The sequence below is a fragment of the Scomber japonicus genome, chromosome 6, assembly GCF_027409825.1.
Source record: "Scomber japonicus isolate fScoJap1 chromosome 6, fScoJap1.pri, whole genome shotgun sequence".
NCBI lineage: Eukaryota > Metazoa > Chordata > Actinopteri > Scombriformes > Scombridae > Scomber > Scomber japonicus.
The window spans coordinates 26,459,449-26,477,767 of record NC_070583.1 but is presented as its reverse complement, the minus strand read 5'-3'; the positions used below and the strand labels follow the sequence as shown (position 1 = coordinate 26,477,767).

The following is an 18,319-nucleotide window of genomic DNA, read 5'->3' as shown; positions in this document are numbered from 1 at the left end:
GTTTGGGTGTGTCCACAGAGGGAATAGCGAAGAGGTTTTAAGGAGAAATGTGTGTGTCTATGCACATGCCTGCAGGTGTATATGTACAAACCACAAGCTCAACAGTATCAGCGTACACACAGGTATGCGAGGCTGCGTAGGAGAGTCAATTAGGGGACAAAAGAGAGGAGGGCACAAACGACAGGAGGAGAAAGAGTGAAAGAGAGACTCAGGAGAGAAAGAAAGCTCCAACTATGCTGCTCTCTTTTCGTTTCCCTCCGCTGAATTCCCCTGCTCGGCTCCCACACAGCAGGAATGCACGTTACAACGCTCTGTGTGTTTGTATGAGATTAAATGTATACATGAGATGGTAGCCTGTAGGTTGCTTCAGTTCAATTTCAGAGGTAAACAGCAATTTCATTAGTAAGTGTGATAATTAAGTGCAATTTTGAGGTTCTTGTACTTAATTTCTATTTTATGCTACTTTATACTTTATACGTTATACTTCACATTAATTTGTTACATTTCCGATTAAGATTATCGATTATAAAGAATATCATAAGCTTTTAAGAGACTGTGCACTGCTAAATTTCCAGCCTTTTTGGTGTGTTGCCCTTCCAAAAACAGGGTAGTTGGGATTCTATGACTTTTTTACATTTTCACTAAGGAGATTTCCCCTCTAATCGTCTTATATGGTTTAATTCAAATAACTGATTATGATTAAAGAAACATCTGAAACTTATATATAAATGTTTGTGACAGAACTTAATTTTTTCTTCAACCCTAATAATCATCTAAGAGCCTCTCAGATTTATCTTGTGACCCACTGGACGGGGCTGGCCTCCACATTATGAAACTACTGGAAACTACTTAAAACTACCTACAACTCAACCAGATTCAGGAGTAAACTACTTTTTATGCTCAACTACTACCAATACGATTTTGAAGGCAGAAACTGTAGTTTTAATGGGCTGCTTTTACACATGCTACCAGCATGGCTCTTGTAAAATCAGTAATCAAACCACCACTCAGGTCCAGACAGAAATATCTCATTGCCATGAAATTTTGTACAGACCCTTTTGAGATGACTTGTAATCACTTTAGTGGTCCTCTGAAATCTAGCACTATTATCAACTCAAATGTATATTTTGTCCAATACTTTAGTTTACAACCAAAGGACTGCCAAACCAAGTAGAGCCTCTGCTGTATTTTGCAAATGTACTAAGATGATGAACACTGTCAACATGATACCTGCTTCACATCAGCATGTTTGCATTGTTATCGTGAGCATTTTAGCATGCAGACTTTAACCATTAATTCAGAGCACTGCTGAGTCTCATTTCAGCCTACCAGAACTGCAGACTGTACACTCTCTTATTACATTCTTGTATTGTTACTTTTACTCATAAAGGATCTGAGAACTTCTTCCACCGCTATTCAGTTTGAATGACTTTTGACAATGAATGACAATTCAGCTCTTCTACGCAACAATCATAAAGTAACACAAAGACATGAGAATAACAGCACAGTGGATAGTGCAGCAGCGGCTACACCTGAACATATTTGCATGATGGCTTCACTTTGCATGTTGAACTCAATCCTCTTTGAGATGAGAAGCTGCCATCAATGGAGAGGATGTTCTTCATTCAACTAAACGCAAGACTGAATAAATTCATCTTTTTTACAAAAGAAAAAACATATTTCCTTTCATCTCCTGGTGTTGAGCATTTTGGTTTGGATTTGTGTGCCGTGGTTTTCAGATATCTGCCCCTGAAGCGTGAAAGGAATGTCATTTCTCAGAGAAACTCAACAACAATGTGTCTTTTCAGAAACAATGTCCTGATAATAATGGATATTCACCAGGCATCACTACACTGTACGTCTGGTAAAAAGCGTTTCCAATGAAAACTGTACACAGCAGTCTTTGATTATTATGTTTCTGTGGAGGATAAGTTATATTTCTCTGATATACTTTTTATTGAACTTTTGACAGCTACTTACTTCTCAGATGAAGCTATACTGTATATATGCATACATATGATACTTTACTTTAGATTAAACAGTATGTAAAGTATTAAACATTAGCACCATGTTCATGCATCAATAATAATATCCCAGTGATAGTGACACCAAGTGCTGCCATTGCCTATACATGATCATAAAAAGTTGAATCCTGTTTTTTCTACTAGCGGATATTGTGTTTCGCTCACTCGTTCAGTATCATTTTTCAACTCACCAGATACGTTTCTCATATTGTTAAGTGACAAGTAATTCAGTCAGGATTACATTTCTAGCTAAATGTATTTACTGTCTTAACTTTGTTGTATATGAATATAATTTCTAGGCAACAGGGTTAAAACAGGACAACCTGAAGTATCTGTTGACTGTATTTTTCCAAAAGCACTGCATGAGTTGGCATTTAGCTCAGTTTGTAATTATACAAACATCGACTATAAGTCTCATATCTATGCAAACACACGAGATAAATTTCCCATGAACAGAGACAAGAGACAAGATGAGAGGACCACACAAAACGCACACTGTTAGCTGAATGTGACTCTTTCCCAGGAACAGGCAGTATGGCCCCTGGCAGTGAATCTGACCATGAATGAGCTTTAACACTTGACATGAGGATTATAAACGGTGGGGACTTAACACCAGTCACTTCAGTATTTCTGTAGCACCTATCACATTGTCATTTGTCACAGCTCCTTTTAACAAAAGAAAAGACCTTAACCAGACTTTGATGAGCTAGTTCTGAATGACAAAGGTTCAGGAAAGATCAGATTCAGTTTCCATGATGTAAAGTAAGAGGTGGTTTCACACTGTATCAACATATATAGCCTATGTTGAGGAATAAGCACAAAGAACGCAAGAACGCATCTACTGAAGCTTTTTCTTTTATACTATCACCACCTGGTCATTACTTTGTGTAGCTGCCAACTAGCCTTAGTTTTACCTTTTCATTCATCGTCCTGATTCATTCACTGATTTGTTCCCTCCTCTGTCAGATAAACAAAGTCATTGGGAACAAACTGAACTCTTCCTTGGCAGCTTGCTCTGTTTCCCTTCGTCATCCAAACAGATTCAACAGTGAAACCGCCAAGGGAGAGATGGGTTTTAGAAATGACCTCGCAGTTATGAAGTTTTTGAACTTTTCCCATCACTGCGGAGGCACCGCAGCTAAAACATCCCAGACCGCTGAGTTTCTGTGAATATAATGCTGGGGTCAAAATGAGGCCACGTCTCTCAACCTATCAGTAAGATTACAGACGAGGAGGAGGCAGAGCTAAATCTGGTTTTAACATTTGAAACCAGACAGGTTGAGCAGCTGAGAAATGCTTTTACCTGTACCACAAAAGCTGGTGGAGAATGACTCACAGTCAACCCTTTAACCAGCATCCTGCGCTTCTGCAAACTGACAAAACATAACTTTCCATCTGCTGAGGTGCTATCCATGGTGTTGAAAGGTGCACTCTGTAGGTGTTCTAAGCACTGAAATAATTGTCCCTCATCCTCATGAAAACAGCTATGGTGCATTTTTATAGAAACGCACACATGTGCATGAACGTGCAGTACATTTATGGTCACCCTGTTGCTAGCTCTAGCTTCATCCTTGACACAGTGACATGATAGTGGTACTAATACTCTAATTTTACTCTCTGCAAGATAATAAATCTTAATATTTCCCAGAATGACAAACTAATATTTTAAACTTGAGTCCAAGAGCCAACTGAGAGAGAGTGCTGTAACATTTGGGAATGTTCAACCACAATGTAGAGCACACACATCAAATTCACTTTTACAGGTGCAACTACTAAAACAGTTCAGATTGCAAAGGTTGGCAGTGTGTTGTGTACATTTTGCCTATTCTGATGTTTTCCTGATAACGCCTCACAAAGATCCTTTCTTTAGATCAAAATGTTGCTCCATTAAATTCATAGTGAGTTATTAGTGTGAGGACATTTAGTGTTTTTTACACACTAAAAATCACCCAGTTTGGGTCAATATAGCACCAATACAACACTGTGTTATCCAGTAGCTCTCTGTAGTGTTACACCCAAGTTTTAGCTAAAAAATGTCACAAATGTATTGTTTCTTGTACAAAACAATGTGTATGACATTCAAACTGAGTGAAATTTGAACCCAGTGATTTTTAGTGTGTACTCATAGAGAGCAGAGCACATTTACCAGCAGATTCTGAATCATTTTTATCGATAATTATCCAATGCATTCATAATATTTAACATAAAGTCTTCTTGACATAAATATATTAGCTTCAACGTCTGTCAGTGTACATTATTGCCCTCCGGTCCTTATAGTAAATCCTCTCTTTGCCTTAAAAAAGGTAGCCAACTGGATCTTATGTGTGTTGTTTGAACTTGTTGTATATTCTCTTATCAAGCCTTTATGTGGGACCCACATGTTAAAAATGCTGGGATAGATTTAGTTATTTAAAATGGCTGTTGAAAGTGAGACATCAAGGCCACAGCTTTCACCATAGTAATCATAACATAGACTTAAAGCAGCCTAAGAGAGATTAAAAAAAACCTCTAGGCAATCCCAATAACAACAAATTACAGCAACATGCACATACATCAACAAATACAGACACACACATGACTATTCACACACATATTTCCCTGAGGAGATTAGTGGCAGAAAGAAAGAAAGGCTGAACCGGTGAGGGAGGGCAGGGGACAGAGAGAGCTCACCTTTCCTCATAATGAGTATGCTCACCTGTTCATCCCCTCACCTGGGGCAGCAGGATCACTCTCCTGCCCGAGCCTGACCCCCTCTTCCTCCTCCCACCCCACCACCATCCACCTACCAGAGATGGCCAGATAAGGCGAGTCTTTCAGCTGAAATGCACTGATGCTGCCACTGTGTGTCCCGGCTCTCTCTCCCCTGTGTAGCCCAGCTCGCCCCGCGGCCCGGCCCTGAAACTGATCCAGGTAGGCTTTCTGACAGAGAACTTTCTCACACTCGCAACTGCCAATCACAGAACTTCCCAACGTGCAGGAGAGAACAAAAAAAAGAAAAAAAAGAGGAAAGTGTGACACATGCAGTATGCATACAGCGCACACACACACAGTTGCACACAAAAGCAAACTATCCACAGATAAGGGAAGATAATTGACTCTGGGACAGTGAGTCTCACAGGTAAATGGGCTGATACTAATCAAGAAGAAGAAACCGAAGCCAACTCTGTAAAACATTCTGGTGTGTGCGTGGAAGCATGTGTGGAAGCATTTGTGTGTGCAAGCAGGTCATTGTGGATACATGAGGGATTTGTGTGTGTCACGCTCAGTGTGTGAAATGGCACAGAGCTGGAGACCCAACTGAAGCCTCACCTGGGCTTCGTGCAATATTGGAAACGTTATTACAGCACAATATGATCAGACTTAGAACCACATGGCCTCCTGTTGCCATTTCTGTAATTCTTTCATTATTAGAAAGAAGTCATCCATGCTCGGAGCGATCAAAGTCATGCAAAGAAAGTAAGAAAAGACAGCTGGAGCATTCCTCTCCCTGAAAGAGAACAGCGAAGAAACCTCTCAGATTGTCTCACTCCTCTGTGTCTTTGCCAAGTCATTTTAAAGGGATTCTCTCAGGCTCTCATTTGATTGATAAACAAGTATTAATTGCTGAAATTGCTGAGGAGACCAGGAAAGAAGCTCCTAACGGTTTGCAGCAGATTGATGGATTGATGGATTTAGAGAGCCGTTTGACTGGAGGAAATAAGGGTGGCCAATGGAGAATATTAGTGTCTTTCCATGTGGGGTTGTAGAGATTTCACGGCTCAAAGCAAACCAATAAAACAACATGAAAAGAACAGATGTGCAAACTAATGTGTGATGATAATATGTAGTGAGCAATAAGTGGCATAATACTTATTTATTTATATCGTAACAGAAGTTATCTCAGGGCATACTAATCCATTTTTAGCTTCTTGCTGTAATTAATGGAAAGAAAACTGGAGAAGGAGGGATGGTTGGAGGAAAAAGAAAGGTATATTGGATAATCGATATGTCCACACTTGTCTACTGTTGTGCTAATGGCTGATTAATTGCTCTGCTCTTGAATGAGGACACAGGAAAGAGCAGCCAGAAGCGCAATGTCAGATCCAGACGCAAATTGTTCGATACTCCGTGAAGAGAGCAAGTAAAATACCAAAACTTTTAACACAAGAGTAGCGGTTTGAGGAGGGAGCAGGAGGAAAGGAGGGAAAGAGAAGACAGAATGTCGCAGAGGAAGGAAAAGATTCGACACAGTGGAGATCAACACTGATATTTAGGCTTTATGGTGTTGTGGAGCAAGTTTAACACAATTTAAACTAAATCTAAACAATGCACTGGATGTTTCTACCACCCACGGCTGTATGTTGAGCTTCTTTTTATTATGAAACCCAAAAAATATTTAATTGAGGTGGTATGTTTGTGGTTTTAGTTATCTGATGATGGTCTAAATCAGTAGCTGCCAACCATCATGACTTGTGACCCCTTCAACAAAGCAGAGTCGACTTCTGACCTCTCCACACACGTTAGATCCTCAGTTCAGTGAGTTTCTTTCTCAAGTGGTTTAATTTGTAATGTGCAATATTTCAAAAAAAGCTACTGTTAAATAAAGCAAGACTAAACGGCTCTACAGCTCTGTGAAGCTGTATGCAAAACTGTTTTGAGCTAAATGCTAACATGTTGATGTTGAGCAGGTAAAATGTTTAACACATATGTTTACCATCTTAGTTTAGCATGTTAGCACTTGGTAAGGCTGATGGGAATGTTATTAGTTTTGGAGGTTTATGGTCATAAAGTTATAACAATCAATCCTGAGGGAAACATGAATGTCTGAATTAAATTTCATGGCAACTGTTATAGATGATTCACTCAAAAATGAGTGGATCACCAAAGTCAGAGGGATGCTACCTCTGGAGAGCAATAATGTTTGTTAAAAAAAGTCATGGTAATCATCTAATGGTTGTTGAGATATTTCAGTCTTGGCCAGAGAGACCAACTCTGCCAACCCTTGAGTCACACCACTAACTGAACTAAAAAGTCAGAAAAAAATGCCTCATAGAATTAGAATATATAATGTTGTGATTTCTCAGGGTTACTTTTGGACCCTGCGTGAAGGCCTCAAACCCCAAATTGGAAACCACTGGTCTGACCAATAACCACACTCATTAAATAAAGGTGAGTGAAGAGAGAGAAAAGTACCTCACTGTGGGAAACCCTGAAATTTTGATTGAGTTTTGTACAATTTCTCCCAGAATGATTCCAGAAATCTGACTTTCTATTATTAGGCAGTCCAATGTGATGGACATCAACGAGGCGATTTAAAAAACTGTTTTGGTTATTGTGATTTTCACCTGTTTGTAGAGAAAGAAAGAAAATGTGTAAAAGCATGTGAATGTTAAGAGTGCCATTGTTATTCCACTGTCGCCTCAGTTTGAGTGCATTGTTGTACTTGAAGCTAAGGCTGTTCCCTTGGTAACCAAACTGATAACCAGCTCTGCTCCTGTACTTACTGGCCAGGCGTATTTGAAGGGAATGACAATATGCCCATTAGTCCCATCCTCCGTTCCTCCTCCTCCTCCTCCATCTTGACCTCGGTGGTGGAGCGACTGGGAGTTTCCACCTAGGATCCCTGTTGTGCCTGACCCAAAGGTACAGGCTCCAGCTGGGGCAACTCGGGCCTGGTACTCCTTGAGACAGGCTTGAAAGAAAGTGTCACACTGGTCCCTTGCAGAGCAGGAACCAGTCCCGATGGACTGGAGATCGCAGCAGTGTCCGGTCTGCAGATGTCCGTACTGGTTCTGGAAATTCTGGATTTGAAGCTCGAACATCCCGACTGCACACACAGACTGAGTCCAGAGAGAGAGAGAGGAGAGCAGAGAGTAAGGAAGTGAGGGGGAGAGAAAGAAGAGAATTATATAAATATATTTTTTTCTACAGAAATGAACACATAGTACAGGAAAAAAAACAAAAGTATGCAAGTTTTCATTGAGTTTCAGTGTTATTTCAGGGCATTGAACTCTGCTGAGGAAGATAAGGGTGTGGCTGCTGCAGAGTCATAGGTGGCATGAGTTTTATCTTTTATGTTTACCTTAAGAAACACAGATAAAAGAAGCCCTCTATGAGCAATTACACTGAGCGGTTGAAAGGCTGGTAGAACAAAAGCTTAGTCAGGCAGCAGGGTGCAGGGTGGCGGTGTGCAGCCTCCTGGATCCTTGTCATCACCAAGCTGCTACTACCACAATACAAGACGCTGGTTCCAATAGCCAACCTCCAGGGAGGCAAGGTGAAGCCAATGTGGAAGTGCCAAAAACTGCACTTCCTCTAACGGCTACTTGGTTCCAAAAAGCGAGTCAATCCACACAAGCCCCATGTTGAAATAGCCACATTTTAAGCAGACATAAAAAAGGTTTACAGCAACAAAAAACTGTTTTGGTCGCTCTCTAATTTCCCCATTTATGACAACTGTACAGGGGGGTTTATTAATTAAGATTGTGGCCGCTTTGAAAGACACATTCAGAGTAATTTCAGTGTGTTTTCAGCTCATGGAAGTTACTTGTAAACTGTTCCCCTTTTGGGTGTACTTAAAAAGCCTCTAAGGGAGTCGGATGTTCAGTTTTTTCCTGCAAGTTCAATTTGTCTTAATGGTTTTAAACATACTCTTCACAAGCAAAACTTAGCATTACCATTATCACAGTTATCCCTGATCCCTGAAAGATAGGACAAGACAACAGTTGGTGCATTAAAACACATGCCATTTCTTCTGTTAAGTCGTGTCAGTGTTTGCGACTCATGTCTGCTGTCTGTGTCTTTGTTAACACTGACAGCCAGTCAAACACAGACAGGTGTTCCTGCTTTACTGGACTGTTTCTCTTCACACTCACACCCTGCCTTAAGTAAGCGGACTGTGGTGTAAGTCTGAGGCTGTTCATAGGCTAGTTTTCCTTGCACAAAACCTATAAGCAGGAAATACTAATATATACTAAATAACTGGCTACTCATGTCGAAACCTTAAGCACTTTGACAAATTGACAAACTGTTCATCAAGAATAGTACATCACAAATTGCTGTTTTTGCTTTTTGGTGATGCATTCAATACAACAACAGTTCTGCTTTAAATTCAACATTTATGAAGGTTATACATTTTCAAGAAAGGTGATAATTGTTAATAATGTTTATTATTAAGGTCCTAGTGGGTGATGGTGGTGTATTAGGGTACATTATATTGATTGGTGTTCCTAATATTTTGTCCACTCCCTTAACATGAACGGGGCAAACTATTAGGAACACCAGTCAATATAAGGCACCCCAGTACACCATCACTACTTAGAACAACCTCATACAGTAAGATTATCACTTTGTTTGATAATATCAACAAAAACTGAAAATGTATAAGTTTCATAAATGTAGAATTTAAAGCAGAGCTGTTGTATTGGATTGCATTAGATTGCACAGATGTACCTGATGAAGAGGCCAATGAGTGTATATAAGATTGATAACGAACATCTCTGCTCACTCTCTAATTAAATACGCATATTTCTTGTCCATTAGAAAGTCCAGAAACCCTACACAGTGTTGGCCACTTATATTCACTTCATTTAGCTGTTATGTCTCAATTGTTAAAACTTCCAACAGATAAGAGGGATATAACAGGTAAAAAAAAAATCTCCAACAATGAGCAGGCTTTCTCATTCCTATTCAGTAAGTATTATCGAGAACAACAGATAAACTTGCTTCAAGACTTTATGTTTCCCGTCTCGCTACTTCTGGGAATGTGCTGTGGGCTGTTTGTTGCCTCTTGTATCATCTGTTTATCAGTTTCAAGACAACAGCCATCAGACAGCAAGTTAGAAGGAAAGATAGAAGGACATAACTTTGATTCCCACAACTTCATCTGAACCCACCACACCCACCCAAAAAAACTAAACTGGCATGGTACCCCTGCCATACAATCCTCTGTTTATCTCCCCATCTATCTCAGTCACCTCTTCCTTTTTCTCACTCTTTCTTTCTTTACTATTTGTATATGTGACTGGTACCACTCCCTTCTTATTTCTCAATGTCTCTCCCCAGGGGACCATGACACTGGGAACCTGCTCACACTCTCTTCCTCCTCCTCCTCCTCCAACTCCTCCTCCTCCTCCTCCCTTCTTTCTCTATCTGGGAACAAGCTGTAACGCTCTTGTCATTTCTCTTTCTGTAGCTATCAGCTCTTTTCTGCATTGTTGCCATTCTCCTTTCATCTGCCTTTCCCTTTCTTTTCTCTCTGTGTTCCCCCTCCCTGTTTAGAGATGGGTGGAGGGGACACACACACACACACACACACAATCACTGCCACGCACACTCTAGCGTTAACAAGACCCCCTGAGAGTCTCGGAGCACGGGGTCAGGTATGTGAGTGCATACATTTGTGTGTGTGTGTGTGTCCCCTGTCTGTCTGTATGTCACTATAGCAGAAACAATGGATTTGGCAACTGCAAACACACAAAAAAAGCCACTGTTATCTCGGTTTGCCATGAAACCTCATTGGATGAATAAATCTGAATAATGCACAGTACTTTTGGCATTCTTGCAAAAACACTGAACTAATGATAGCTCATTAAATCCAAGAATTAGAATCATGTATCCCCTGCGGAAAACAAACCAAAATATTAACAGAAATCACAGCAAGATCTAATGCATCGGCTGTCTTTTAGCCAAGCTCCCATGAAGACCTGTCCAACACTGGAACCCGAATCTCAGTCGCCCCATTGTTACTGGTTGCGTGTCCTTCTGCCGCCCCTGTCCCTGAGCCGAGAGGGGTTGAGGGGGCAAGGTGGGAGGGGGGCAGGAGGGTAAACTCGTCTACATCAAAAGGCTTGTGGAGATACAGTGGCGCTCATCACTCCACATCCTCCTTTCTTCCTCTCCTTCTCTCTGTGCCTGAGCCATTCCCTGCATACCAGCGTTTCAGCGCTCAATCTCACCAGAGAGAGAGAGACAGAGAGATCCCAGCGAGGCTCAGACCATCTCTCTAGGAGAGCTTTTAGCAGTTAAAGGCTCACTGCACTCAAACTCAGGGTAGGTCACAACAAATCTCCTCCATCCAAAAACTGATGTTCATGGCTCAGTAGCTGAACTCTATTAAACTGTGCAAGGTGAGTCTAGCTAACTGTTATAAGCTGTTACAGCTGTTTGAACAAGGTTAAATGGACAATTCAGCAAAAAAAGAAAAGCCCACAAAACATAAAACATAAGTTTTCCTCCTGATCAAAGTGCAGAGGTTTGAAATATTGGATTTAGTTCAAACCAAAATGGTATCAAGTTGATATTTGTAAATTACACAGTTCCCCACAGTAAGTAAATATATCATAGTGAACTGTTTCATTGAGACTTTATTGGTACATATCACATATATTCTATGTAATTATTTTCAAAACTACATTATTGAGATTTTTGGGGATGAATTTTTATTAGGTTTTTTTTGTGTGTGCGCATGAAATCACCCTTTAATGCCATAATTTACATTTGATTTATCTCAGAAAAAAAGATTTTCCCTTTGATTCTTCAACTAGAACTCATTTGCTTTGTGAGATTCTAATTCTAATTAAGATTATTAAAATAGTTTTTACACATTGTGCTCTTTTGATCGAAGACAAATCTAAGAGATAAATCTAGTGTAAACTAATCTGAAAATTTTCGCTTATTTACATTTTGAATTCAACTAACTGAAAATTGTCTGATCCAAATTTTCCAAAGACACAGCTAGAATCACCACAGTGCAGCGATAAAACTGGACAAAACACAACATGTAGTAACTGCTGGACTGTCAGGAGGCTTCATTTATGAATCACTCTATTCAGACAGGCCTGGGCATCTTCAGAGGATCATACTGTTATGTTTCCTGCATTATAAATGGTCACCAGCGGCAGCAGATCCTGAGTGTGTGTTTCACACTGCAGTGCATACAGAGAATGGAGGGAGTGGAGTGTGTTGTTCCTCAGCTGTGAGGGGGCTGCAGAGGTGCGGAGAGAGACATGCAGAGCTGCCTGAAACGTTCAACATTCACACGCCCCGGACTTTATTGGGCTGTGGCCCCGGACTTCACACACACACCCAAGACACAGATGCTGGATGTGAGCTTGGTGTTTAGAGAAAACATGCTCACAATCATACACACATGTGCACACACACTCCGGAGCACCTCCGGGCCTCTTCTCACTACTGCTGAGTCCTGTCACACATCATAGGCATCCTGATCAGACCGGCAGCTTCAATGACAGCTCACAGGGGGGAAAAGTTAAAAATATACCTTGCTGGTGTTGCACCTCCATGCCCTATATTCTGCTGGCATTAAACCAAAGCTTTTTATATTGCCCACACAATGCCCCCAATGCTTGGAGGAACTTGTTACAATCATTTATACAAGTTATTGCAGCTATTATAACACATGACTGTTATCTATAACACACTCTCCATCCATGTAACCTATTATGTGTAAAGACAGAGGGGGTAGAATAGTAAATAATGTGGTAAAAAAATAAAATAAAAAAAATAAAAAACAGACAATGCACCACCAATGTGCTCAAGATGGAGATGCGAGAAATGCAGATGCAAATACTCCGTTATTAACCATTCAATAAGGACTGGATGCTGAACAGAGGGTGTGTTGCTGGTGATGAAAGTGTTAGCTTTTACACTGACTGAGTAATACAGTTCCCACAAAAATGATCCAGAGTGTTATTTACCACTGGAATCCCCAAAATACATTACATGCAGCAGCTGTAGACTATTCTGCTTGGTTTATTACCCTTTAGTCTTTGTGTGGCATACAAACATTTGCGTCATAAAATTTGACTTTTTTTTTAGTAATCCTAAAAATATGTTGATTTAATGTTCTTAAACCGACACATATTTTCGCTGTGATGTTTCATCCCGTGCTTTTAAAACAGGATTACTGTAGTTCTCTGTTGCGTTGGATAATAGACACCAGAGGGCTGAAACAACAGGTGGGCACAGCGCCATATAGGAGCAGAGCAGAGCCGGGAATGAGGGCAGTACAAAGGGTAAAGGGACAGTGTGTGTGGACTCCATTATTGACTGTTTTCACACAGCTGTTATAAGAAATGCAGCCGGATAAACCACAGTTAAAAGTCAGCTTCGGGGGTTTAAGTGCCGCCCGAAATAGCACTTAATCGGTGGCTTACCTGCGGTTGTATTGTGAGCGCAAAGAGAAAAATCACAGTCCGCTGCAGGTGGAGGTGTCCCCGGTGTCGGTCAGCCCTCATGTCTGGCTTCCCGGTGATCTTTACGCTCCCGTTTGTGGGATCGAGCCGCGTTATCCTGTGCGCTCTTGTGCTCTCCATCCCTGCGTCAGGGGATTGGGGACGGTGCTGTGCGCTTTGGCGGTGGTGGTGGTGGTGCCCCCCCCTCCTCCTCCTCCTACTCCTCCTCCTCCCTCCAATCCGTCCGTCAGTCCGTCCGCCCTCTCCTCCTCGCCGGTCAAAACCTAAAACTCCCGCAGAGCCACTTCATCGCGTCCAGTTGAGAGAAACCATATCTAGCCTACCTCTGTCTCCGCTTGGATTGATCCCCACCCACCCCACACTCACACCTGATCACCCCTTTGCCACCGTGTCCAGGGTGGATCTCTCCACTGGGAGCGACTCACGCACACAAACACGCACACACACGACACATAAACACACTCCCCTTGCTGCTGTATTCCTCCCACCACCTGCGTTAAGAGGCTTTAAAGGTCCAATCTGCCGGCTCACTTGACTTGAACTCTTATCCCAATTAGCTGACACTCTCTCTCTTCCTCTGCTGTCTGTCTCCAAGCCTGCTCCATTTACACAAAAAACATTAAAAACCCTAATAACATCTATATATGGTCAATACACCTATCGTGATGGATGTGTGAAAGAAGAAGCCAAAGTTGTGTGTCTCTCCGGCAGGAATGATTTCACTTTGCGCTCTTCTTCATCCAAACGGCTGGCTGGAGATTTGTCAACCCGATACGAAGCCCGGTGGCGACAGAGTCAGTGTGGGAAACAATGAGGGGCAGAGAGAGTGAGAGTGAGAGAGCATGGAGGGTGTGTCCTGAGGCAGGGAATATCCGTCTTTCAGCTCTTGTCCGGATGGTTCCCAGCGCGCACCAATGCCCTTACCCCGTCCTCTCTCTGTAGCCAAACCTACACTCTGAGACCAAACCCAAACTTTTTTTTGGTTCTCCAAGTATGTCACATTTACGCATGGGCTTATCCCGTGTCTCATTTTTCTTTCCGTTTTCTTCTTTACCTTTATCGCACTTCACAGGCTAGTCTCCTCCAGTTTCAGGCCTCTGCTGTCCCCGACGCACATCAAAGCACCGCGGCGCCAATTAACTGTTTTTCACAGTTTTTGCTCGGGCTCGGGTCGGGTGGCCTCTGAATGAGAACATTTCTATAGGCTTTGATGCTGAAGCCCTGCGTAATTAAAATACCTCTCTTTTTGTGGATGATGTAACTCAAGTTATTAAAAAAAAGAAGGTACAAAAAAGGGCGAGAAAAAAATTGACTGTACAAAAAAAAGGAGGAAACAGACTATATTTGTTGACACCAGTAGTTTCGTTAGGCGTTTTCTCCTCAAGATTGGCTAATTGGTTATTGCGCAGAGCGAATGGCACAGGAGACCAAACGCACCTATCACGTACAGACTGATTTCTTGTGAAATGTGATAATCCTACCCACATTTATGAGTAAACTTGCTCCGACAGCTGCCGGCCTGTGTACTGTACGCACATGCCGATGCTCAATGACGCTGCAGGCTGCAAATACTAACCGGGTGAGCGCATAAATATAAAAGAGAATTGTAGGCTATGGGCATCTTTTGAATATTGGCACCGGTCACATGGCATATTTTCCACATCTGACTTCCAGTGCTAGTCTTGTTGGACCCGAGACCTCCACACAATGTACCTTCTTTATCAGAAGAAATCTAATGAGATTCTCACTCCCTCCTCCTCCTCCTCCTCCTTAAGGTCTATCACGGGCTTGTTGCTCAAGAGCTTCCCTGACAACCGCTTGTGTTTCCGTGGACCGGCGCTCTGCAGTGACCCCGGAGCAGAACAGAGGGCTCTTGAGGAGCACAACGGTGATTTGCATAGAGGAGCAATGACCTCCGAGCATGAGCTGAATGCTAACCGACCATGAAGAAACACACTGACATCAGTCTGCTCTCAAACAGGCTGTGTGCTGCTCACCTGAGGAGGTGTCACCAAAAAAAATCTGCAACCCCTCCACTCTGACTCCTTCTGCTTAAATGGAAGTGTTATGAGTTGTGTATTTGGCACCATCTAATGGTCACACGTGTCCTTTTGGGCATAATTTTCAACTATAGGTTAACAATTTTTTAGATCTGTCTTAAAACAAGAGTCAGAGTTTACACTGACCATTAGAAGATCCAAATGTGCTTTCAAAGTAAAACCAACAAATACACAAACACATATTTAAAAGTTTATCTGAAGCTTATATATAAAGCTTTGGACAACCCAATTAGTCAAATCAAGCAGATATCTCTCACGTTTTAGTACAAAATTCACTCTTAGTGTTTGTCTGGACAGTATTTCCCTCTTGAGCGGTGTTAGAGAATCATAATACAAAAGAAGCCCTAAACAGGCAGTAACTTTGGCAGACACTATATAGTAGCTTCACTAATTTAGATGGCTAAAGCTTCATAGTAGCCTCACATAAATGTTGTAATACATTTTGACACATAATAGGGGCTGTGGATTTTGTCTCCATCGCTTACATTGATGAACGGGGATCTTCTAATGGTCAGTATGAACAGGAGGAATGATTATAGCGAGCAAAACCTCTTTCAGTGTTCATTTGGGCACCTGACTGCTGTTTTAAGAGAGCAAAAATGTGGAACTGTCCTGTCAGATGCATGACTTCTTGATCACAACTAAATTCTTCAGAGGACATCTATACAGTCAGACAGTGACTGAGCTACACTCAAGTTTTCAGTTTTACCAAGAGCAGCTCTTAAGTGAAAACTCTTTCATCCCTCCATCAGTGAAACTCCTAAACTGAGGACATAAGGAGGGTGTGAAATCAGGGACTGCGCTGCACATATGTGACTGTACTTTCTGTTACTGCACTATAATTGTATGTATTTTTTATGTGAATCTTGAAAAGTGAACGTCTCTGAAACCGAGTATATGTTTCAACACATGCCACATCCCTCATTTGTGACCCTATAATATGGATCCAAAATCAATCTCACATTTTCTTTCTCAGCATACCTAATTTTGCCACTGTTTTCATATATTAAAATGTTACTATTTTTATTTCTGTCTACATCTATTGCATGTCTGTCCATCTTGGAAGAAGGACTCTGCTATATCCAAATTAAAGATCTAATGATAGATGGTGTTAATGTGTTGAACTTATTGTAAAGCTCTTTGAGGAAAACTTGTGATGTGTGATTTTGGGCTGTATAAATGAAATTAACCTTGGCTGCATATCACCCTCTTTACTTTCTCCTCATGTATCTCTACACTATCACATTAGACAAGAAGCCAAAAATAATCTTTAATGTGCCAAATATTTTTTAACATCCAAACAACGGCTGTTTCTCCTCACCTCTGATACAAATGCTGACAGTACACACATAGTTCAAGCAGGTTTACAAGTGAACTATGACCATTTCCAATACACAGAAGCCCTTAGATGTCAAGAAATACAACATTCATCCCAAAGTACTGTATCATAGAGGCCACAGATTTAGATATGAACCATCACGCACTGATATTATCTTCAGACGATCAAAAAAAAAAAATCTTTCTCTAGAGTGTCAGTCAGACAACTCCCTCGCATAACCCACCAGATAAGTATAAGTTGCCTTTCAGTCCCTGCTACTGAAAGATCACTGTGCTGGTGAATGGGAAAGTGCTAGGCATGTTGCCAAGAACATGCGACACACACACACACACACACACACACGGCGCCCTGGTGGCTAAGGTCAGTGCTTTCTCAAGGCAAAATAAGGGAGTGTGGAAAGGCTTGGGAAACTGCAGAAGAATGTGCATTTCTGCGTACACTGTTGAGCTGACCTGAAGACAATTACTCAGGGCACAGTTTAAGTCCACAACAGGGGAGGCCCTGTGTGCACCGGGCACCGATGATAGTGTGAGTCTAAATTAAGCTTTTCAGGCCTAATTCACACATCATTCCACCCAACCTTAATTAATCTAGCCTTTGAGAGGAGAAAGTGGTCCTTATTGGTAATTACTCTGCAAACACACAGTATATGAAGGCTGAGGCATGGTGAGAGTGGGGGGGGGGGCTTTGCTGCAAAACATACAGTTGGCATTTGCTAATTGGCACACTGTGAGACAATTGTGAACATGTGAGTAACTATTGGCATTCATGAGATGTTTGTTGAAAGCTCCAGTTACTTACAGTAAGTCCTTGTAAAATGAAGCCCACAACATTTGCAAGAATTAAAAACAGCATGTTGTTGTGATAAGAGATTAGAGTAACTCAGCTTAATTCCCTTAGTCTGTAATGTTCTGTATGTCAGATAAATATGTTTAACATGAACTCTCATAACCAGAAACCACAGACTAACACAACAGCAGAGACTCATTTTGTCAGTGGAGTTTCTCCAGAATATACAGACTAATGACAAACACACTAAAAAATGCCAAAATGTAATTTGCTTTCCGGTTTCAGGATTACTGCTGGGGGAAAAAGGCTATTAAGCCTCAAAACAGAGACAGATGCAGGAAGAACTATATTTAAAATTGCAAAGCACGATGGCTCAAGACCAGCCAGGGCATGATGTAATCTAATTGAGAATTTAGAAATGAATCCCTCTGGTTTATTACACTGAAGCAAAAAGGCCATATAAAGATAAAAATGGTTTGTTCGGACATGTAATGTCTACCTCAAAGCACAAACCCAATGCAGTTGCACCTGGTTTTCTGTAAAAGCTAGCAGCAAATGATGATCTATAGTAAGTGAATTCGTGCTTTGAACAAACTAGCTAATCAAAGTTCCAATAAAACCAGAACCGACTGATTTTCTTCTGTTCCCAAAGAATTCAATTTTCTGCAAAGCATTAATTTGGTGGAGTGTGGGTGGCCTTCGGTCTCAAGTGTGCACCACATAACCTCAGCATATTGAGATTGCATCTGAGCCCTCCCAGAAAAAACATCTTGTTTAGAGCTCCACTGCTAACACAATTGATAATCTGTTCTGTTAACCACCAGTGATTTCACCAAATATTCCTTCCTCTGGGGTTGAAGATGAGCTAAGATGAGATCACCCATCTTCTGTAGGAAGTGGTTTGATACCTCT

The 18,319-nt window shown here is 41.4% G+C and overlaps 1 protein-coding gene across 1 annotated transcript in view; it reads right to left on the bottom strand.

Moving 5' to 3' along the window:
• Positions 1-13,934, bottom strand: part of LOC128360600 (protein jagged-1b) — a 47,637-nt gene extending 33,703 nt beyond the window's left edge. The window contains exons 1-2 of the mRNA XM_053321066.1: positions 13,181-13,934; positions 7,508-7,843 (exon numbers count right to left, since the gene is read on the bottom strand). Coding sequence (XP_053177041.1) covers positions 7,508-7,843; positions 13,181-13,339 — 495 coding nt within the window. The 5' untranslated portion in view covers positions 13,340-13,934. The remainder of the gene's footprint in view (positions 1-7,507; positions 7,844-13,180) is intronic.
• Positions 13,935-18,319: the final 4,385 nt, after the last annotated feature.